This window comes from Amphibalanus amphitrite, unplaced genomic scaffold (genome assembly GCF_019059575.1).
Source record: "Amphibalanus amphitrite isolate SeventyFive unplaced genomic scaffold, NRLGWU_Aamphi_draft 000658F_arrow, whole genome shotgun sequence".
NCBI classification, from domain to species: domain Eukaryota; kingdom Metazoa; phylum Arthropoda; class Thecostraca; order Balanomorpha; family Balanidae; genus Amphibalanus; species Amphibalanus amphitrite.
In genome coordinates, this window is record NW_024882152.1 from 200,769 (window position 1) to 222,944 (window position 22,176).

The window sequence follows — 22,176 nt, forward strand, 5'->3', positions numbered from 1 at the left end:
GAGGGACTGTTATTCAGTGAGTGAGGGTGGGTTTATGTCTGATGCATCTGTTGGAAAAAGGTGAGGGGATTGGATGTGGCTGTTTCAAGGATACTTATGTGTGATGGGTGATGCAATGTTTCGAGGTGATCAGCTATGTCCTTTGTGCTGGATACACTGCGTACTTTCCAAAAATTAGAGCCAGAGAGATGCCGGGTGGCATTGGTGGCTCTGCATGATTGCAAGCGTCATTTGCGACATGAACCTTTCTGTATGTCCCCGTGGAGTGGGACTCTGGTCATCGACAGAAGGCGCGACGTGTGTTTACCGCAGCCGTAGCGTCTGATGGACATTTATGAGCCTGTCACAGTCTGTCTATCCGACTGTGTACGCTCCTCCGCCCGATGGCGGCGGTACACACATCGATTAGCCCCGGCCACCGGCGTCCGTCAGACCGACTGTCCAGCCGGTTTTTTTTTGTCCTGGACGCACGTCGTGCTCATAGACACCCACTGCTGCCATTTCCAGGCTATTAGCGGCGCCGGCCTGTGCTCAGAGCGCCAATTGGGGCCCAATAATGCAGTAATTGGGAACGTTTTTTGTGCGTGCATGGATGCCCTTTTCTTTTTTTTGTCACCATTGCCTTTTGTCCTCGCTATAATTTTGTTTGTGCCGCTGACACGACGACTGAAGCTTTTTGCGTTAGTGTTTTTGTCTGATCTCTGAAGAGGATGGGCAGCTATGTTTACTTTATTGTTTTTGTCCCATCTCTGAAGATATGGGGGTCGTTAATTTGTCGATCATATCCCGTATGTCTATTGCGTTTCACGGGCGAACCCGACCAACCCATTTTGGCTAGCATGAATAGTATTCGTGCTATTGTGTGCAACGTGAATGTAACAGCGTTGCTATTATCTTTAATGCAATGTCCTGGTCGCATGTCGGCCGAATTGCCTGTGTGATATTAAAGGTCAGCTTGTCCAGCGCTCACATTATGCAAACGAGATCGATGGTAAGTGAACTCAGCAACCTAGCCCAACCGAATAGCCAGTACGTATCATGTTTCATGCTACAAACAACGCGCTTAACGGCTAACGCTTAGCCACCGGCCTATCGTTTCATGTTTTGATAGTAAATTCATTGCCTTCTAGAGCGCAATGAATTTGCGATGTCATCTTAAAATTCAGCGTGAGCTTCTGATGCGATCACGAACCGATTTATTCCAGACGCAAGTACGATGTGATGAACCCGCACAATCTGTACACCCTGCTAGTGGAGAAGATTCTTCTGAACGAGGAGTCGCTTACTCTGGCGACGTACAACGTTCTGTATGAGGTAAGTAACTGAACACATCCTGCCGAGGGATTTCTTAGGTTTACCCCCGCCGGTTGCTAATACGATCGACCTAACGGGTGTTGACTGTCCAACCCTGGCAGACTGTCCCGTGTTCGGCCCAGATGAATTTCAGTAAATGTCTGGCTGCGTTTGGCGCCGTCTAATGGAAACGTGCCGGCTGCTTGTCCTCTGTCGGTGACAGCGGCTCGGACGAGGCAGAGTGGTTGGAATATTGTTTGAATGCTACATTGTCTGGCGGAGTTTGCAGTAAAGCTCGTGTTAATGTGACGAGCCCGGATGTTGACATGAGAGAAGATGAATGTCGGTGATGTGTCAGCGTGGCTTTTGTTTGGCCTGAAGACTTAATGTGTCGAAAGTAATGTGTTTTATAGGCCTGTCTTCAGTCCATTCGATTTTCTAACCCATTGAACTATCTTCCAGAGGCCGACTCCATATAACTCCCGTTGACCAGATTGACTCTTGCTATTCGGATTTGACCTACGCTGACCTGTAGGTACTGACCTGCGCTGACCTCTGGCAGATTCTGACGGAGCAGATGACCCAGGGGATCCTGTACGTGCGTCACGCCGACCCGGAAGTCAGCCACCGTCTGGAGAACCCCAGTAAGTACCCCGCCGAGAGACATCAGTTACACCCCGTGACACGCCGGACACTCCAGTGACAGCCCTCACACTCTGAGACACCTTTGTGACGCACCTAACCCCTTGACACTCCGAAAGCCTTGACACCGTGGACACGCGGCACGCCCTCATTTCATCCTCCACAGACGCTCTGACACAGAAAACCCCACTTCCCTTGACATTCGCCGCCTTCGAACTACCCGAAATTCTGGTCGGTATTTTCAGTCTACAGCAATCAGCATGAATCCAAATTGCGAGCATTCGTTTCAATTTGGTATGTGGACGTGGGCCGGCGCTCCCGGCTATATCTTCGGAACAAAGCAAACCGGCCGAGCGGCGACTCTGCCGACCCGGCGATCGATGCTGATCAAAATATATGGCCGCCGCCATGATGCGATGTATGCTCAATTCATCGGCGCTGACATTTGTTTTAGGCTTCAGCTGTGGCGCGAGCACTGAACCGAATAGCCAACCTAATGAAGTGCTGACTTGTTATGTAATAATAATGTTAGCAATGTAATGTAATGGTAGCATTGGGGGCATTCCACGTCAAATCAAACACCGAAATCCGTCATCCCCTTCGATTTTTCTGAAAATTTGTAGGCAGACTGGGCATGGTTCAAAACTGAGTTACGTATAATATTTTCGAAATTTGATAACGCATCGCTGAGATATAGCTCATCGAATATAGCGAAAAATGCCACATATCAATTTTTCAAATGGCTATAACTCTGGTTCCTTTTCTGGTATCAAAATGATATTAACAGGGTCTTATAGGCAATTGATAAGGCTTTGATTTTTAATTATAAAATTAAATTGAAGTGACCTTGAAATGCATTTGACCTTGAATTAAAACAGAAAAATTTAAATAGCAAAAAACACGTCACCTTCGATTTGGGTAATTTTTACATATTATATCCGTCACAATGTTCCTAACCATCTGTGAAAAAATTGGAGTGGGCCATTCATAACTTTCGCGGCAAACGCCGTTTTCATGCATCAACATCACGCAACCGCGCGTGACCTTGAAAGACAGAGTCAAGACATGCTTGCTTGTGTACACTTTCTGAAATGAATGATTGCTGATTAGTGATATCCCAAACTCTGCGAGAATGGAAATGCATAGTCATCGTAGTCAAGCATTCACGTTCCATAGTAAAAGTGTCTCAGGCAAACGGTATTTTGCGGTGAATTTTGAGCCGTGTGGAAATGCATCATGAAGTAAATTCAACGAAAACATTATCACGCAACGATATCTTCACGTCTTTTGATCTTCACTATACGAAAGAACATACATTTTTTAGTATGTATGGGGAATTTCTAGTTAATCCAATAATAAATATGGCAGTTAGAGGCCTGCTAAGAGTAACATGTCGCCGGCTGAGGCGGGCTCGGCCGATGCGGGAAACGCAGCAATCACAATTTTGTGTTTACACGTTCATATTTCAATTGTTTACCAACCGATTTTCAAACTTCTTTCACCATAAGATTGCCTGTACATTTCTTAGTCTTCTCACAAAATTTGACGACGCGAATCGAACGTAATCAGCGGTAGGGAGCGCGATGTAAAGACGGAACCGTTCCGTTCCGTCCCGGCACAGTCTACAATTCAGGCGGCGCGTAGCGGTCGGCGCCGGCTGCCGAGTCGCCGCGTTGCTGCGGCGACAGGATGTTCACTTTACACCGCTATTACTAGAACAGTTGTGAACCGATTTTCTTATTGCTTGCACGATGAGATGTCCAATTCAATTCTTGACAGGTAGCTATAATCAATTTCGCATTAATCTTATGAGATATTGGCGAAAAACAGGAGGGGTGGGCGAAATTCGTTCTTCCCCGTCCACTGCGCGTGCTAACAAACGTTTGCATATGTGCAATTTTCTTCAAAACTTATGAATGGCCCACTCTAATTTTTTCACAGGTTGTTAAGAATATGGTAGGCAATAAAATATATGAAAATGAGCCAAATCGAAGGTGACGTGTTTTTTGCTATTTCAATATTTGTGCTTAAGAACAGAGTTAAGCAAATTTCAAGGTCATATATTTAAGTAGATGCAATTCTAAACAAATGCTTAAGAAATTACCTAAACAGTAAGGTTTATTTCATTCAAATCAAACAAGTACAACCAAAGTTATGGTCGTTCAAAAATATAAAGATGCAACATTTTGTAAAAATTGGATGCCCTATATTTAGAAGACCTGTGGTCAGAATGTGCAAAAAACATCAATGTAATGTCCGGTGCCACACAGGAACTCGCTCACAAATTTATAATGAAATCGCTGATGGTAAGGTGCAAAACAGCCGATTTTTGTTCGATTTGACGTGGAATGCCCCATTGTGAACATTCGCTACCGCCAGTAGCATAACTGCGAAGTACCGCCAGGTGGAAGTCGCTGCTCTCTCTCTCTCTCTCTTTCTCTCTCTCTCTCTCTCTCTCTCTCTCTCTCTCTCTCTCTCTCTCTCTCTCTCTCTCTCTCTCTCTCTCTCTTTCTCTCTTTCTCTCTCTCTCTCTTCTCTCTTTCTCTCTCTCTCTCTCTCTCTCTCTCTCTCTCTTCCTCTCTCGCTCATTTTCTCTCGACTTTCCGACTATTTCCACATTCGTCCCCCTCTTTGTATTCCTTTCCGTCTTCCCCTTCTCTTTTCTTCTCTCTTTGTGTATCTACACCTCTTTCTCCCTCATCATCTAACTCCCCCTCCCCTTGCAGTGATTCTGAAGGTGGTGGCCAGTCTGATCCGGCAGTCGAAGAACACCGACAGTCTCCGCGAGGTGAAGCGTCTGTTCCTCACAGACACCACGCTGCTCTGTCAGGCCAACAAGGAGAACCGGCGCACCGTCCTGCAGATGAGCGTGTGGCAGGTACGGAGCGGGGAAGAGCTAGGGCGTCGATGCAGTAAGAGTGCCGTCTGCTGTGTTAATCACTTTTTTTTTATAATTTAGTTTACAGGAAATGCTAAAGCATGCTTCTAAAAATCATTTGTATGTGCTCTGCATTATGTCGGTTTCTGTTGCGTCGAAATGTGTCGATTACACTGCTTCTGCCTAAGCCGAGCGAAGGGAGCGTTGACTGCGTGGGACATTGTGATGATGAGAAGTGCTTTGTCTCCGAGATGCCCGCAGAATATGTGTAGTAGGTCTGAAATGTCAACAGTTGATGACAACCGGCTCCGAACGTAACTGTGGTGAACAAGTGAGGGTTACTGCTTAGTCCTTTGGTTTTCCACTCTGTTCCTTTCTTTTGTCTCTTCGTCCACCACCCTCACCCACCGTCTCGCTGCTGCAGGAGTGGCTGATCGCGATGGCCTACATCCACCCGCGCTCGGCCGAGGAGCAGCGCGTCTCCGAGATGGTGTTCAACCTGTTCAGGATGCTGCTGCACCACGCCATCAAGGCCGAGTACGGCGGATGGCGCGTCTGGGTCGACACGCTCGCCATCGTCCACTCCAAGGTGAGGATAGACAGCTGACTGTGTCCTTCTCACAGCCCAGGGTGGATATAGAGTTGTTGCCTCGCACATTTCTCGAGAGGGCGGCAGACCGCTCAAATTTACCATGGTTGTAACTTGTCTCGTTATGGAGTCTCACAATGTTGCTGGGCTCGCTTTAGTTTATGCCGCTATCCACCCCAACTGTCTTCATTATGTTTGCTTTAATTTGCTGTTTTTCCTCGCCTGCTTCCATCCGTTTTCTTTATCTTGGGTAACCAATAACCATGCGCCCCTTCCCGACAGGTCTCCTACGAGGACTTCAAGCTGCAGTTCGCCCAGATGTACGAGCAGTACGAGCGGCGGCGCGCGGACAACATTACTGACCCGGCAGTGAGGCAGCAGCGGCCGATCAGCACCATCAGCGGCTGGGACAAGCAGACGCCTCCCGCCGCCGGTGGAGCGGCCGGAACGGCGGAGGTGACGGCCCCAGAGGCAGAGGGACAGATCGGAGAGACGGCGGGAGCGGAGAGAGCAGCGAGTGGTGGGGAGACTGGTGATGGAGTGAAGGGGGTGAAAGACAGTGTGAGTGAGGAGAGTGATAAGGCTGCAGTGGACAGTGGCGTGGGAGAAAAGGGAAGTGCGGCGAGTGAAGAGGCGAGTGATAAGGTGGAGGGACAGAAAACCTCAGCTGGTGATGAGGCTGAGGAAGAGACTGCCGCCCCAGCAGCTGCCTCAGACAGCACGGAGGTGGCCAACAAACCGCCAACTGACGGTGACGACTCAGTCGCCGTCCCTCCATCGCCTGGTGAGAGCTCTCCGGAGCGGGAACTGCCGACCGAGACCAGCCGCAGCTGCCCGGACGGCGCTGAGGCTCCTGACGAGCCGGCCGTACCCGAGAACGGTGCCGCCGACTCGCCGCTACCGACCGCCGTGACGCCGCTGGAAGGATCATCGCCGATGGAAGAAGAAAAAGACGTTCCGGGGACAGACGCGGAGACTGAGAAGGAGACGTCGCCGAAACACGCACCTGGCTCGCCGGAGGGCGATACGCAAGTGACTGGTGAATCAGACACTACCAATGGTGACCCGAAGACGGGGATCTTCATCGTATCGAAGGAGAAGGAGGCGGCGCCGGCGAAGGAGCCCGAGGAGAACGGTAGACATGACGCGACGACGCCCGATACGGACACGCCTGGCGATAAGCCCGACACTAATGGGAAAATTGGCAGCCCGGAGAAGGCAGCTGGAGTCTCGTCACCACCACCGCAGAGCCCGGCGCATGGCGACGCGGATGGTGTCACAGAAAATGGCGATGTGGCAAAGGACATGAGTGAAAAGAATGATAGTGATGATGTAGGAAAGGGCAACACAGACGGCAGCGTGAAAGAGAGTGCAGCTACCGATGACAAGGGCAATGTTTCAAAGATTGAAGATGAAAGCAAAAAGGATGAGCCCGATTCGAAAGAAGACGAAGGAAAAGCTAGCGATCATGGAGGCGAAGCCGACGCCAATGCCCCCAAAGTGGAGGACACAAAGAGCGGAAACTCCGAGGCTGATGCCACAAAGGATAACGATGCTCCTGCACACACCGAATCAAAAGATCTCAAAGATGCTCAGAAGGACGAAGATCTCAAAGACGAAGATCACAAGGAGGAAGATCACAAAGACGAGGACGACAAAGAGAGCGAGGGGAGAGAGGACGCGAGCTCGAGGAAGAGCGGCGAGGGTATGGAGGACGTTTTGGACGAGCCGAGCGCTCCGGCGGAGGAGGAGGCCGACCCCGCCGACCCCTCTGCTGACCCCTCTGACCCGGAGGCCGGTGCGGCACCGGTTGCCGATGTCCCTGACAGTGTGGAGGTACCCGAACTGGGCGGTCAGGAGGAGGAGGTGCGGGTGAAGAAGTGGAACGCTCAGGCCAAGCCGGGCGTGGCGCGCAGTGTTTCTCAGGACAGCAAGAACGAGCGATTGTCGCGACCAGGTAAGAGCGGTGGGGGCTATGACGTGGTGTGGTATGGGTTTACTGGGTGAGAGCCACATGCTCAGAATGTGGCGTTGATTAGCTTCAAGGCATTTTCAGATGATATTTTAATAAAACCGAATGTTTGAAAGTCATAGTGTTCAGTGTAACACATTAGTCTGCTTTCCGCGCCTTACGTTTAATTTACGATGGCAGCTATTTCACAGCAAATTGTCTGGTCATTGCGACTTGCATTTCAAACAAGTTAACCCTCGCATGTGTGCGGCGTTTTCCAGCTTCTAATGTGTAGGGGGGGGGGGGTCGGTTGGACCCCCCCCCTTGCCGTTTGGCCCCTGATTGAGCTAGAGCTTCGCGGAAAAAACGAGCGTGTTGCCCGTGACGAGAGGAAGCCGATGATACCCAATTTTAAGGTCCTAGGTCATTGGTTGACCTTCCAGGTCAGGTCAATGACCCAAAGTCGGGAAAATCGGGACCTGTTAGAAAGTCGTAAAGTGTGGCTGCTAAGGGGTTTTTCGGGGTGCTGATCACGAATATCGTGTTAGTTTTGATCACAGATGATGTCTTGAAGCATTTAGACCAGGTCGGGTCAGGTCAGGTCAGGTCAACCAGTAGGCGTCGTGACGGGTATTCGTAGTACGTGTCAACCGCCTCTGACAGCTTCGTAACATGTTACGAAGTCACCAAAACTACTTCGTAAATGTTCAAATGGTTGCTAAATTCGAATTCAGCTCCAAAAACTAGCCTAGAAACATGTAAAACTCGAAAAAGTGACCCGAGGTCACCCGAGGTCACCAAAGGTCAATGACCTGACCTGACCTTCAGGTGACCTTGACACACACGGGAGTAACATCAAATCACATGTTTGAACGTTTGAAACCACGAAAAGCTTGCAAACACGCGGCTAGTGCGAGCCGACATACGCTAAATCGCGATTCCGGCCAAACATGGTCTCGGAAAAGAGGTCACAGGTCAAAGGTCATTTGGGTCAGGGTCATGAAATTTTCAGGGTAGGTGTAAAATTGATCAATGCGAGGGTACTGAAAGTTTCGTCGCGATCGGCCGCTTTTTACGCGAGTTATTCGCGAAAAACCATGGGGGGGGGGTCCATCCGACCCCCCCCTACACATGCGAGGGTTAAGGCATAATGTCTACGTTATTTGCGCCCCATGATTGCTCTGATCATTAGCATGTGGGCGTTGTTTTCCACTGAAGTTGCTGCTAAGTGTTTCTGGGGAACGACGATTAGCGCATAATTGAAACGACCTGAATTAAATTCAGGTGGTCGACGGTATAATGTTACGGTCGTTAGAAATTTGATTATAATGCATCAACATTTCAAGACAGCATCAATGGAGAATCTCATTTTGCCCAAGTGGTACGCATTATGCCAATGAGCGATGTATCACATCTTCTCGATTTATAACAATGACGTGAAGCGGTCGTGTACATTTAAATGCTCTTTTATTCTGAGAAGACTGTCAGACTCCTACGTTGTGGAGGTCTCCCGTCACATTTTCTCTTACCCCCTCTCCTCTCTTCGCTCCAGGCTCGGGCGGTAAGAGCGTCTCGCCCGGCATGTTATCTAACCCCTGTCTCCCCTTCTCCTCTCTCTTTGTTCAAGGCTCGAGCGGTAAGGGTGCCTCTCGCGCCATGTCTGACCCCTGCCCCTCCCCTCTGCTCCAGGCTCGGGTGGTAAAGGCGCCTCTCGGGCCATGTTCTCCCCGGGCCCGTCGCGGCCTCCGTTCCGTATTCCCGAGTTTCGCTGGAGTTACATCCACCAGCGGCTGCTCTCGGACGTGCTACTCTCGCTGGAGAACGACATCCAACAGTGGAGACAGTGAGTGCCTTCTGCGACTGGGTGGGGCGGGACCGGCTGAGAAGGGAGGAGAAACTGTGGAGTCTTAGACAGGTGTGGGGAGCGTAGTGGTGAGCTTGTGTTTGCTGTGTGTGTTGTTTTTAGGATAATTGGTTGTAAGTGGTTTCGTAGTACCTACTCGTTATACTATGTAGGACTGAAGATCTAACGGAAACGCAACCGGCCATGGCGGAAGCTTTCTCATCTGGCGCACTAATTAACGCAAGCTTCGACCCTATTTCATTTCAACTTTTACCTCCGAGTTTGTTTGAAGCTAACGTAAAATCGATAATCCGGCGCGGACGTCGCGAGGCGGACGCGTTTTTGGCTGCGGTGGCTGCGGCTGTATGCGGTCTCCGCGTAAAGCGGATATCAATTTCAGGCGAAAGATTACCCTGGGTCTTCGGGAAATATAGAGTGGCATTATCGCCGAAATTGGGCTTAAATAAATTGCCAGCGAGAGCCCATCCGCCGTCCCTTTATTTGAAATGTCTTGGTTGAAAGAGCTATTCCACGAAGACCTTATTTGTGGCGTTAAACTGTACTCAAGGGAATCTTTTAATTTGCACTAATATTAGCACAGGTAATGGATTGCAATCAGGTTTGCATGACTTTAAAGCCACAAATAAGCACCCAGGTTACTATTTCATAATGCCTTTGCTGGCTTTGCTGAACCAGCTAGCTCATTCTGACGAAGCCCGATGTACCCAGTTGCCGGCTGGTCTTACTTTGTTGAGCACTGGTATCTTGACATTGTGCGAGCATTGAATTTTTATGTACGAGTATCTCGTATTGAATTTTAACAGAACGTTTTTACTACTTATGTGTTTATTGAATTATTTTCTAACGATGCTTGTTTTTCAGGCACTCCAACAAGAACATTCTGGACTTTGTCAACAACAGCGATAACGCCATCTTCGTCATCAACACGGTGCACCTGATCTCCCAGCTGGCTGATAACCTGGTGATCGCCTGTGGCGGTCTGCTGCCGCTGCTGGCCGCCGCCACTAGCCCCAACGTGAGTCGGAGAGCAGGAATTTAAAGAACAGGGAGTTGTAGAGTAGGGAATCACGGTGGTTTGAATCGTAGAGGAGGGAGTCGTGAAGGAGGGAGTCATACAGCTGGGAGTTGCGGAGCGTTGGCCATATTAGTTAGAGTCGGGAGTTGCCGTCCGGGTGTAACTCACTTATTTATGGGTCATAGAGTCACAATTGTAGAGCAAAGGCTCAGAACTTGGCTCGCCTTGCTCTCGCTTCGTGCAAGATTTCTGATACATTGTTGCTGTATGAATTAAGAGTGCAACGAAGGTGCTCTTTCCTATGGTGTGTTCTACTCCTCTGGTATTTATGTGGTTTGCTGGTCGCAATTACAGTGTATCGTTATGGCGTGGCGGTGAACCTCTCCTCTGACTCGCCCCCCTCTCCCCTCCCTCCGTCCTTTCAGAGCGAGCTGGACGTGCTGGAGCCGACGCAGGGGATGTCTGTGGACGTGGCCGTCGGCTTCCTGCACCGGCTGGTGGCGCTGGCCGACGCGCTGGTGTTCGCCAGCTGCGTCTCATTCGCCGAGCTGGAGGTGGAGAAAAACATGTCCAGCGGAGGGATTCTGAGGCAGTGTCTGAGACTGGTGAGTAGTGGGATTCTGAGGCAGTGTCTGAGACTGGTGAGTGGGATTCTGAGACAGTGTCTGAGACTGGTGAGTGGGATTCTGAGGCAGTGTCTGAGACTGGTGAGTGGGATTCTGAGGCAGTGTCTGAGACTGGTGAGTAGTTGGAACGCCGAGAGCTGAAGAGTGAGATGGAGCGGTATGTGTTGGGAAGAAGTGAGGGATGTTGGGTCTCACTGATTGGTACTTGAGGAATCTTTCGGCTGTGAGAAGAAAGTGGCGGTCAATGCTATTAGGAGAGAGCGTTTATTGACACTGGAATGAAAGAGGGCGATGAGGGTGGGGAGGGAGGCGCCAGTGAAATGAAAAAAATCGAGTGGCGGGCGAGGGACGCAGAAACGAGATAAGCATGCTAGTTGAAGCCGCTAAGCTAGCTGAGCTATAACTTCTTACTTAGTCCCAGTTTTAATTAGTTCAATGGAAGCACTAGAATCCGGAACTGTTCTTTTAATGAAGTGTTTGTTTGATGTTCCGCCAGCCTGAACACTGCAGCTAACATTGACTCGGTGCTTTTTGTTTATTTCCTTTTCGTGTGGGTGAATGCCTTGCTTTTCTATCAGGATTATCGAAGAGCTCCGAGACTTAGCGATGTGTCGTATCCGGGAAATTAAGCAGCACTTTCGGCTCGCTGGCTGTATATAACACGCTCCGTACACCCCGTTTGCGTGTTCTATGACCGACAGTAGTGCTATAGGCACCACTTACCCCGGTGTTGATCGACCAAAGAGGGCCCCCGGCTCAGCCGCCGCTCGGCGATGCGTTGGCGGCCGGCAGCCGTTTTAGGCTCAGTCTGATCACGCCCCAAATATACGGCCCGGCAGTTACCGATGCAAATCCGCTGCTGCGGCGGCACCCGTATTTTTCACTGTCTGATGGGGTCGTTGTTACTATCCGGGATGTGCGCTGCGCATAGATTGAGCGGGGAGGGGGGGGGGAAGACACTCGTTAAAGCCTGTAGGTAGAGATTCCTATATGTAGACCGCGGAAATAGGAAAGCCGTCTTAAATGCCATCTACTGAGGGCAGCATTTTACCATTACATCAGTCTGACGATGAGCATTGCTTGGTTAACGGCATCGATAAGCGAGGGCTTTCGAGGAAACGGCTCTTAGCATAGATTCCTCGAAAATGAGTAGACATCTATTATGTGTCTGGAGCTTGAACCATAGTTTGAGCTGTGGCCGCGCACTCTCTTTGTTTCCGTGGCCGCCTACATTTTTTTTTCAGTCGGTTTCACAGTACCGGCAGTACGAGTTATTTAATCACTATATTTATTCAGCGTGTCTTACGCCTGTTGTACGCTGCACGTCTCTTACTCAGGAAACCGATATTTATATGATAACCATAAACCAACCGATATCATGATGACTGAAGATCAATCAGGGACATCCTGCCTTATCACAGAGGAAGGAACGTTCCTTAGGTGCTCGCTTCCGCTATTCGCACCTGTCTAGAGTGAATAAGGACCCATTCCTTCCCTTGATTAGACGCTCGTTTTGGTCCTCGGGCACGGTCCAGCTGACACCCGTGTTCTACCCTCAGGTTTGCACGGCCGCCGTCCGCAACTGTCTTGAGTGTAAGGAGCGGGAGCGACTGATGCGACACCCGGATGTAAAACCGAACAGGACCATCCAGCTGCTCATCACCGGTCTGAAGAACGTCCCCATCCTGGCCACGGTAGGTGCTGAGTCGTCGGGGGCGGCTCGACTGTGCGGTTCTGTGGGGAAGGGGGCTGATCCTAATTTGGGAGGACGGGGGGGGGGGGGAAATTCAGCCGTGTTAGGTGATCGGTGACCACGTCTACTGTCCGGCCGTGGCTGAGGTCTGGCTTGATGATGTGGAGGGCTGAAGTGTCTTTTTTTCTTGCTCTTCCTCGTTTGGTAGCGTAGGCTGGTGAGGAAAGCCGGTCGATAATGGTCCTGTTGTGGCCACCTGTTTCTGGCCAAACTGTATGTGGCCACCCCATGTCTCCCAGCATTCTTATGACGTTGACCTCATGTCACAGCAGGCAGGTGACCCGGACGCCGTAGTGACCCCGGTCCGGGACCCCGAGAAGCTGCTTCAGGAGATGGACGTCAACCGGCTGCGAGCCATCGTCTACAGAGATGTGGTGAGTCGCGGGACGAGCCACTTTCAGCTGAGAGGGTATGGGTGTTTTGTTTTTCGAAGAAGTGTTTGACCACTTCGTATCACTATGCTGTGCCTGCACATTATTATAAATGTTTTCTTATGGTTCTGTCGTTCGCTTGGTGCACCCTTGACTTAGATGACTAAGTGGTTTTCTCTACCGTTTGTCCATTTTATTTTGAGGTGTCTGAATTGAAATGAATTAGACATATCACCTGGGTAAGCTTTAGGGCTGCCAAGGGTGCAGGTCAAATGCTCCCGAAGAGTTGTTTTCAAGTGCTGAATACGAGCAAAACAGCTGTGTAGCTTCTCCATGAAAGGTCGCTGTGCAGACTCGAGCTGGATTTGTGACACTAAGCTCCATTTTACTTTGAGTGTTGTTTAGTTGAGTTCATCTGCATATTTCGTTGGTTGAGTGAAAATAGACGGTAACAGCTGCAGGCCGAGACAACAGCTCCTCGATTGTTACAGAACACGACCTTCGGATTGGCGGTTGTGAGTCTCTTGGAATTCTTACGTGCTATGCTGCGCTATGCTCGCTGTTCAAGTGACAATGACATCTGCTAATCAAACACGTTTTGTATTAACTAATTTTAACGAAGCTAGACTCTGAAATCATTTGCGATCATTCTGGCATCTTGTTCGTAAGTCTGCGTGTATATAGGCCGTACAGCCACGACGCTGCACATACTGCCGGAGCAGGCTGGAGGCGGAATCTTCTCAGGGGTACAAGCGATCGCATGTGCAGCTGGCCGCTTGCTTGCCGACTGCTGAGCGAATGGAAACACCGGCTTACAGGAGGTGAAAATGGCACCGTGAAGCGATACTTTCTCATCAGTGATACAACTGAATCACCTGATAAAAAACATCTGACGAGTTTATGGCTTTATTAGATCGCGTATCTCGATTCCGGTGCCATTTTCATCTCCGGGGCGTCTGGTGAGCGGCTGGTCAGTGTCGTGTGTGTGTCTCCGTTGTGGGTTGTGCGCCCCCGCTCTCTGTTTCCTACTACTTATCATGCCCCCGCTCACCTTCCTCTGCCGCCGTCCGCAGGAGGAGACCAAGCAGGCGCAGTTTCTCTCGCTGGCGACCATCTACTTCATCTCTGTGTTGATGGTGTCCAAGTACCGCGATATTCTGGAGCCCGGTCAGCTGACCGCCGTGCGGGCAGGTCAGTCTCAGAGGGAGAGGGAGAGTGGGCCAGGCTCAGAGCTTGAGGGGTGAGGGAGGGTGGGGAGGGGAGGGGCAGGTTGGTGTCAGTTTGCGTGTGTGTGTGGTGCGGTAAGATGGTCGTATTCGTTTGTGTTCTTAGTAGATTTGGCGTTGTAACGTTGAAGATTTTGTGTTTTGTTGTTGATTTCAGCAAGTACTCGTGCTAATTATCGATCTGTAATCGTGCTGAACGGACAACTCTTCAGTGTGGGTGGGTGGGCCGTATTCTCAGGTACCAATGCTTTATTTCGGTTGGTGTGTGCAGTTAACTTAAACCTTTACATTGAGTGTGAGCACGAATAACACACTTCTGGCTCTACACCAATTTTGTCGATGTCTGATAACTTCCGAATATTTGCATGTGCTTGTCGTTTAGTGTAGTGTGTTCCTTCGTTCCAGTTTGCCCGAGTACTTCCTCTCCCTCAGTCCCGTCCAATGTCCATCTGCTTCACCCGTCCCCGTCTCTGTTTCCATCTGAATATCCCCGACCCAGTGTACGCGTCTGACCTGCTCCTAACTGTGACCACCCTGTCCCCTGTCCATTACATCATGTGCGTGTCTGACCTGTCGTAACCTCTCCCCTACCCCGTCTAACCAAACCCCGTACCTGTGACCGTCCAGCGGCGCTGGCGGGCGCGCCGGCCGAGCCGCCGCCGCCCCCTCCGGCCGCCGACGAGCAGCCCGTCACCGAGGTGCTTGTCGTTGACGAGGCCAACCCATCCGTTCTAGCCAACCAGGCGGCCGCTGCGGAGCGGGTGAGTAGCGACCTCTGCCCGACGCGTGTGGACCCGGGTGCGGCCCAGGGTCGGAATGGGTCGCAGTGGCTGGGTCCTGCCGCGCCGCTCAGGGTCAGACTCTGTCATAGAGTGAGGGCTGCTGAGCGGTGGGCGGAGGGCCTAGTCACTGGCGAACACAGAACAAAAACGTGGCATGAAACGATACTGAGTCTGCAAGATAATAGTGGCTCCAATATTTTGGAGGCATCCTTGGGGATGCTTTACCAAATTACTCAAGGATCCTTTGATACTAATTTTAACTGGTTCCTATGTTTGACAACAGGTTGTGCCACGCTTCTGTCCGCCACCGTTAGCGGTATTGCAACATCGCATGACATGAGCAATGCTCGATTGCTCGATTGCTCAATCACACGATTGCGCGATGCTTAGGCCAGGACTGTGCTCTTTGGTAGCTTCTTCGGCTTGTTAACGGTTTTATGCTTATTTCCGTACTTATTTTATCGATCTTTTTTTTGTATCAGCGCCGTTTTTGCTTTGCCAGTATTCGAGAGAACGAGAGAACGTCGTTCTATTTTATGAAGCATTTGCAAAGATTCTTCAGTCGGAAGAGATAAATGAGAAGTGGTCAATCTGCTTTCGTAGCAAAACATGCGAATTTCACTGAGTTTCAGTATAAGCCTACGATTGAAGGGCATGCGTTAGCTTGCTTGACTAGCGGACGTTGTGATAGTGAACATCCTCAAAAGCTGTAAAATATGTTTGCAAGAGATACATATACTTAGGAACGCCCTAAGTATAAGTATACGTGAGACCTTTACAAGGATACGTTTGATATCACATGCAACCACAAGCTTGAAGCAGGCTGATGCGATTGCTCGTGCATACGGTCGGCTCTTTTTCTGCTGTCGAAAGGTTTCACTAACAAACGGAGGAGCATTTTCGCTTTGACTGTCTAAATGTACAGCCGAAATAGGTTCGTCCGTAGCATCACTGCTTCAGTGCGATGAAACTGGCCTGCGCGCGGCCGCGGCCCGCGCTCGATGTTCTGATTTCGCTAGCGTCCACCGCGCCGCACGCTGTCTTGTTGCGCTCGCTCCCCTTCCAGGGGGATCCCGTCCCTTTCCTCCCCTGCTGACTATCGCGGCCCGACCCGCCGACACAGGCGGAGGTGGATGGCTCGGCGCCTCCCGGCCGCGTGTCGCGCGCCTCCAGCCGACCACCGGACGCCGAGCCGGAGACGGACGGTGGATCTGCGCCGGCGGCCGACCGACCGCGCGGCGCCGCCGACGACAAACAGTGGTCCGACGTGCGGCTGGACGAGGGTGACGGACAGACGCAGAGCGGTGAGTGACGGATGGATTGTGGGTTGCATGCCCAGAAGTTGGAACTGTGTCCTGCAGGGATTATTAATACAAAACCTGAAGTAAAATAGCGTGTTAAAAACGAATGTGATTACCAACATTGTTTGTTTTTCACATTTTAGATCAGTCGTTTATAAAATGAGCATTACTTTCTCCATAGGTAGATTGGTGCCACATCAGATCGCATATCAGTTGCTATCTTGCGAGCATGCCTTTTACTGGCTTATCATCTTTGATTACCAACGCCGCTTACATTTCATCCTCCTCCCACAGGCCCGGCTGCTCCGCTGCAGGAGATCTCCACAGTCAGCAGCTCACCCCACTTCACGGCAGCGTCAGCGGCCAGCCAGAGCTCCCAGCCGCCCGCCACCGTACAGTCTGAGTTCCGGCCCGCCCGGCCCGAGGACCTGCACATCAAGGGCTTCGTGCATGAGGTGCGGCCTGTGGAGGCTGATGATGGTGAATCGTGTAGGTTTGTGTTGTTGTCGCTAGATGGCAGCAGCTACGAACGCCTGGAGTGATGCTGTACCGTCTAGCATGATACAAATGAGATCTGCGACTCGTAACCAATTGTGACGTCTATGAATGTCAATTTAGGCAAAACAGTCACATCCGTCAATGACTTTCGCTTTGCCAATTTGAAGACATTCTCTAAATGCGCCCGGGGTTTTGTTCCGTTTTCACAACCATTGGCCGGACGACCGCTCTAACTAACTCCGCCACTCTCCGCCAGGCGCCGCTGCCGACGCCGACCCGCGAGGCGAACCTGACGCTGAAACTGGAGGTGGCGCTCAGCTCCATCTCTCCCCTGCTCCGAGAGATCATGGTCGACTTCTCATCGTTCCTCAGCAAAACGCTGATCGGCAGTCACGGTCAGGAGCTGCTCTCCGAGGGGAAGGGCATGGCCACGTTCAAGTCTGGCCATTCCGTGGTGGAACTGGTGATGCTACTCTGCTCTCAGGAGTGGCAGAACTCGCTGCAGAAACACGCCGGCCTGGCCTTCATTGAACTCATCAACGAGGGAAGGTCAGTATCGCCACTGTGTCTCGCGGCTAGCAGCTCGACAGAGTGCAGACTTTATTCGTGGGGTGGGCTTACAAATTTCGCCAGCGTCCACCGAGCTGATAGTTATAATAAGCCTAGGTGTGCAAAGTTGTGCGATATTGTGTTTTCTTTCGATAGTTTTTCGTTCCCTCATTCGCAGTATCTTAGAATGTCTGGTTGCGCGAAATTTGTCTGACGTCGAAGCAAGAGTATTCGCGCAGTAGCCAAGTTTCGTTCAGCGCTGGACTGTCATTATCAAACCATCTTTGACCTGCCTGACTGTTTTTTTCGCATTTCAGGTTGCTGTCTCACGCGATGAAGGACCACATCGTCCGTGTGGCCAACGAGGCCGAGTTTATCCTCAACAGGATGAGGGCCGACGACGTGCTCAAACACGCCGAGTTCGAGGTAGGTTCAGTCAGAAAGTACACACGGTTCCAGGGCTTTATTTTGGCTTAACATGTGTACATTTTGTTCACTATCGCTTGGTGTTGAAACACTAAGTTACCCGAGTTAGTCTCAAACATTGGTGCGAGGTCTCGATCTCTAGCCTGTCTACAGAAGTGCCAGTCTGCAGGAAGACGGGAGTATGTGCGACCGGTGACCTGACTTACCCTGACTTGACCTCCCCCACTCTCGTTCTATCCTCTCTTCAGTCGGCCTGCGCGCAGACGGTGCTCACCCGTCAGGAGGAGGAGCGTATGTGTGACCACCTGATCACAGCCGCCCGCCGACGAGACTCAGTCATCGCCGGCCGGCTGATCGAGAGGGTGCTCAACCTGGTGGCCAGTCAACACGGCGCCTGGGGCGGCGACCCCAGCGTGCCCAGGTCAGTGGGATGGGGAAAGGGGAGGGCGCACGGCGCCTGGTGCGGCGACCCCAGTGTATCCAGGTCAGTAGGATGGGGAAAGGGGAGGGCGCACGGCGTACCCAGGTCAGTAGGATGGAGAAAGGGGAGGGCGCACGGCGTACCCAGGTCAGTAGGATGGGGAAAGGGGAGGGCGCACGGCGTACCCAGGTCAGTAGGATGGGGAAAGGGGAGGGCGTACGGCGTACCCAGGTCAGTAGGATGGGGAAAGGGGAGGGCGCACGGCGTACCCAGGTCAGTAGGATGGGGAAAGGGGAGGGCGCACGGCGTACCCAGGTCAGTAGGATGGGGAAAGGGGAGGGCGCACGGCGTACCTAGGTCAGTAGGATGGGGAAAGGGGAGGGCGCACGGCGCCTGGGGCGGCGACCTCAGCGTGCCCAGGTCAGTAACGCGCCGGGTGGGGAGATGAACTGGTATTGGTAGGCTAATGGTGGGTGCGTAAATTGAAAGATGCCTTGGTTCTGATTTAAGTGCTTCAAAATAACTTACCTAGCGTCCGAGGTCCTTGTGTGTTGTCACTGGGCGCCCTAAAGCCCAAATAAACATGCAAACCATCACCTCGTCCCGTTTCTCCCCCCCCCCCAGACTGAAGTTCTGGAAGCTGGACGCGTGGGAGGACGACTCTCGGCGCCGCCGGCGGCTGGTTCCCAACCCACACGGCTCCTCGCACCCAGAGGCCACGCTGAAGGCGGCGCTCGAGCACGGAGCGCCCGAGGACGCCATCCAGCAGGCGCAGCAGGAGTTCCACGCGCACGTGACGCTCAAACGGCGCCACCAGCAGAGCGTCACGGCCTCAGAGGACGAGTACGACGTGACGGCAGAGGATCGCGACATCGACAGCGATATAGCCGGTGAGGGGCGCGATCGAAAAGTGACGATCTTGACAAGATTGGTGAAGGAAGATTGGGTTATGTGTTTGAATGTCATCGACTTGAATTTGTTGAGGATGTGTACTTTCGTATTTTTTTGTTTTTCGCAAACTTTTGGCGAGCCGTTGAACTCGTCTGACCAACTGACCACGTCGTTTCCCACTTCGTCAGGTCCCGTGAACATGTCAACACCGGCCTACCTGATGGCTCCCGGCCTGGTGGTCCCCGGAACCATCTCCATCACCTCCAACGAGTTGTACTTTGAGCTGGACGAGGACCACCCCGACTACCAGGCCATCGACGCTGAGGTCAGTCCCGCGGCGCCGCCACGGGTTATATTCCCCCCCCCCCCCCCCCCCCCACTGGGCGCGAACTTTTATTGGACTTTCACTTTCTAACAACTGACATTCTGTGTCAGTCTGTGTCTTTTTTGTCTTTTCGTGGTCTCTCTCTCTCTCTCTCTCTCTCTCTCTCTCTCTCTCTCTCTCTCTCTCTCTCTCTCTCTCTCTCTCTCTCTCTCTCTCTCTCTCTCTCTCTCTCTCTCTCTCTCTCTCTCTCTCTCTCTCTCTCTCTCTCTCCCGGGATCTTTCTTCAAGACTAATCATGTTCAGTGTCTGTGTCTCATGGGGAAAGTTCTTGCCGAGGAGGCCTCGACACTCGGCACGGTTACCGGCACGGTTTTGGGCGATGTTCGCAAACTAAGGCGTCTATTTGCTCGTATTTTCCACCAGGAACGATGACTATTCAACGAAAGGTGCGTTTTTGGTTTGAGAGTCAGACTCTTCTTTCCACGATAAGTGGATTCGGGATGACTGTTGTATTGCGCTTGAAGAGGCCTTTTTTATCGTCGCGTTGCCTTTCGGATGAGCGAATCGGAACAGTCCTTTAGTGGAAACACTATGGTTATTACTTATTTATACACTTGCTTAGCGTTTATTGCGTTAGGTAGGCGTTTGTTCGGATAAGAAGAAAAAAGATCCCGTTGGACGTGGGTGCTGCCGCGGCCAGCAGGGGCAGGGCACCGCTGTTCTGAATAGAAAAAAAAAAAAAAATAGGGCACCGCTGTTCAGTTTTCACGTTGGTTCATAGATGGCGCTCATGCCGAGACTCCTGACGCCGACGCTGCCCGCTGGTGTATTGCTTTGGCCGGCACTGGTACTGCGGTGGGCGTTCGTTGTAGTAACCGGTTTGTCTCATCCGCCCTGTCCTCCATTTTTGTCCTACATTCTCCCTTTACGTTTCTGCTTAGGATAATCCAATACTCATAATTCGATCACTGATCCCACTCCACTGTTGCGACTTGGGAGCTGATCGTAACACCACTAAGCTTACCTGTGGGGGCAGCTGTAGGAGAATATCCCTCCGGAATGACCGTTTTAGTTGCTGGGTAGTCTGTCTGTGTCTAGCCAGGACAACTCCGTCTCAACTGGGTGGGCTCCAGTCGTTAGACTCAGCTTCACGTTACTCTCTATTTTATGGCCCTTGAAATGGTCGTATTAGACCGAAAGGACCTAGCTCAACAAAATAATCCAAACAAAGTTGATAGCACAAGTATTGTGTTGAACAACCAGTTAGAAAGGTGCAGTGTCCAGTTTCCACACTCGTAGTGCTACTCTTCTAGCCGTTCTAAAGCCATTTGTGCTTGAGTGAGCCCTAAATATGCCGCGTTGACAGAAGCTCGGTTTCTAGATTATTCGACCGATTCTCTGGTCAGACGGCAAAGCAATGGCCGCATTAGCGCCGCAATAAATACGCAGCACTCCGTGCCTGCCATCTCGACTCCTGAGGGTACTCTGTCTCCGTGATGTAGCATATACTCCTAGCACGGCGTTCCCATGCCTTCCGTACGAGCGCACCCGCCACGCGCCGGGAGCCTCGCCTTACCTCCGGCTCGGCTGCTCTGGGCGGGCTGTCCGTCACCGCCAGGTAGGTGCGCTGACACCGTGTGTACACACACCTCGCTCGGTGGTTCCCACGCACCACGCCGCGCCGGACAGCGGCCGTTTTTGCAGACGACCCGCGGCGCGGCTGCAAGTCAGCCCGGCGACTGGAGACCCGTTCACCGGCTCCCGTCTGCCTCCGCGGCTGGCGGTGCTGCTAGGAGGACCTGTGTGCGTTTGGTGAGGGAGCGGTGGTGACCCGGTCGCAGTTGGCGGTAGTGAGCATCAATAACAGACGGTGTCGCGCCGGTGGAAAAAGGGCCCCCGCTGCTGGGAAGCTGACCCCGCGCCGGTGGCCGGTCACGTGCTTCTGGGGAGGGGAGGGGCGCCGGGGTGGGCTCGAGGGATTTGGTTTCGGGAAGATGGAGAGGAGGGATTCCGGACGTAACAAGGATTGAACGGGTGCGTAGGCGAAGGGTTGTGGGCGAAGACGTAGGCGAAGGTGCCTGGCGTGGCACACTTGCATAGCTTAGCTAATTAAGGTAGATATTTGCATAGTTTGGTGCATGTGTCTGGTGTTGGGGCATGCCTATTGTCTATGCTTACCACACAATAGCTCATCAAAATGTGGACTCTACACTGCCTCAGACTGAAACACAGTGCGTCGCTACTCATAACTCGAAGAGAGAAACAAACACCCTTGGATCCTGTGCTGTCTCGTCGCGGGCCGTATTTACATACGCACGCCCGTTGTGTCCCACCCGTGCCCGTTCCATTCAGTTTCTCTCGGTCGCGTGTTGGTCGGCTGTTTATAACGGGCAGCCAGCGGCAGGCCCGTTACCTACTGCAAACATTGCCATCATCATCACCATCCGCCTTCCACTGGTCATTTACACGCAAACTAGCACTGGTGCGCACGGACCAACCTGAGTTGTTACCGTCTAACAAGACAGGCTGCTTCGGACGTCTGCATCGCAGTCTGCATGAGGCGGATTGGCTGGGATTCCGTCTGCAGCGGACACCCACTGACCGTTTAGTTAATTGCATCCAGCGGCCATTAACCGAGTGGGCCGTTAAATAGGCGGACTCGCCCCGGCCCGCCGCCGCCGCGGGCAGACTCCGTGGTCCGCTGGTGGTCCGACCTGCACGGGCCATCGGAGCGTATCATCCGAGTTGTGAGATACCCCGGCTGCCGGTCGGTGG

At 52.0% G+C, this 22,176-nt stretch overlaps 1 protein-coding gene across 1 annotated transcript in view; it reads left to right on the forward strand.

Moving 5' to 3' along the window:
- The window catches only part of LOC122364135 (neurobeachin-like), a 141,784-nt gene that overhangs the window by 57,860 nt on the left and 61,748 nt on the right, over positions 1–22,176 (forward strand). The window contains exons 17-35 of the mRNA XM_043334244.1: positions 1,206–1,314; positions 1,856–1,937; positions 4,662–4,813; positions 5,238–5,402; positions 5,685–7,359; positions 9,043–9,196; positions 10,079–10,232; positions 10,658–10,837; positions 12,418–12,552; positions 12,881–12,985; positions 14,056–14,173; positions 14,836–14,969; positions 16,114–16,294; positions 16,586–16,746; positions 17,046–17,338; positions 17,656–17,764; positions 18,013–18,185; positions 18,810–19,075; positions 19,265–19,401. Coding sequence (XP_043190179.1) covers positions 1,206–1,314; positions 1,856–1,937; positions 4,662–4,813; positions 5,238–5,402; positions 5,685–7,359; positions 9,043–9,196; positions 10,079–10,232; positions 10,658–10,837; positions 12,418–12,552; positions 12,881–12,985; positions 14,056–14,173; positions 14,836–14,969; positions 16,114–16,294; positions 16,586–16,746; positions 17,046–17,338; positions 17,656–17,764; positions 18,013–18,185; positions 18,810–19,075; positions 19,265–19,401 — 4,483 coding nt within the window. The remainder of the gene's footprint in view (positions 1–1,205; positions 1,315–1,855; positions 1,938–4,661; positions 4,814–5,237; positions 5,403–5,684; positions 7,360–9,042; positions 9,197–10,078; positions 10,233–10,657; positions 10,838–12,417; positions 12,553–12,880; positions 12,986–14,055; positions 14,174–14,835; positions 14,970–16,113; positions 16,295–16,585; positions 16,747–17,045; positions 17,339–17,655; positions 17,765–18,012; positions 18,186–18,809; positions 19,076–19,264; positions 19,402–22,176) is intronic.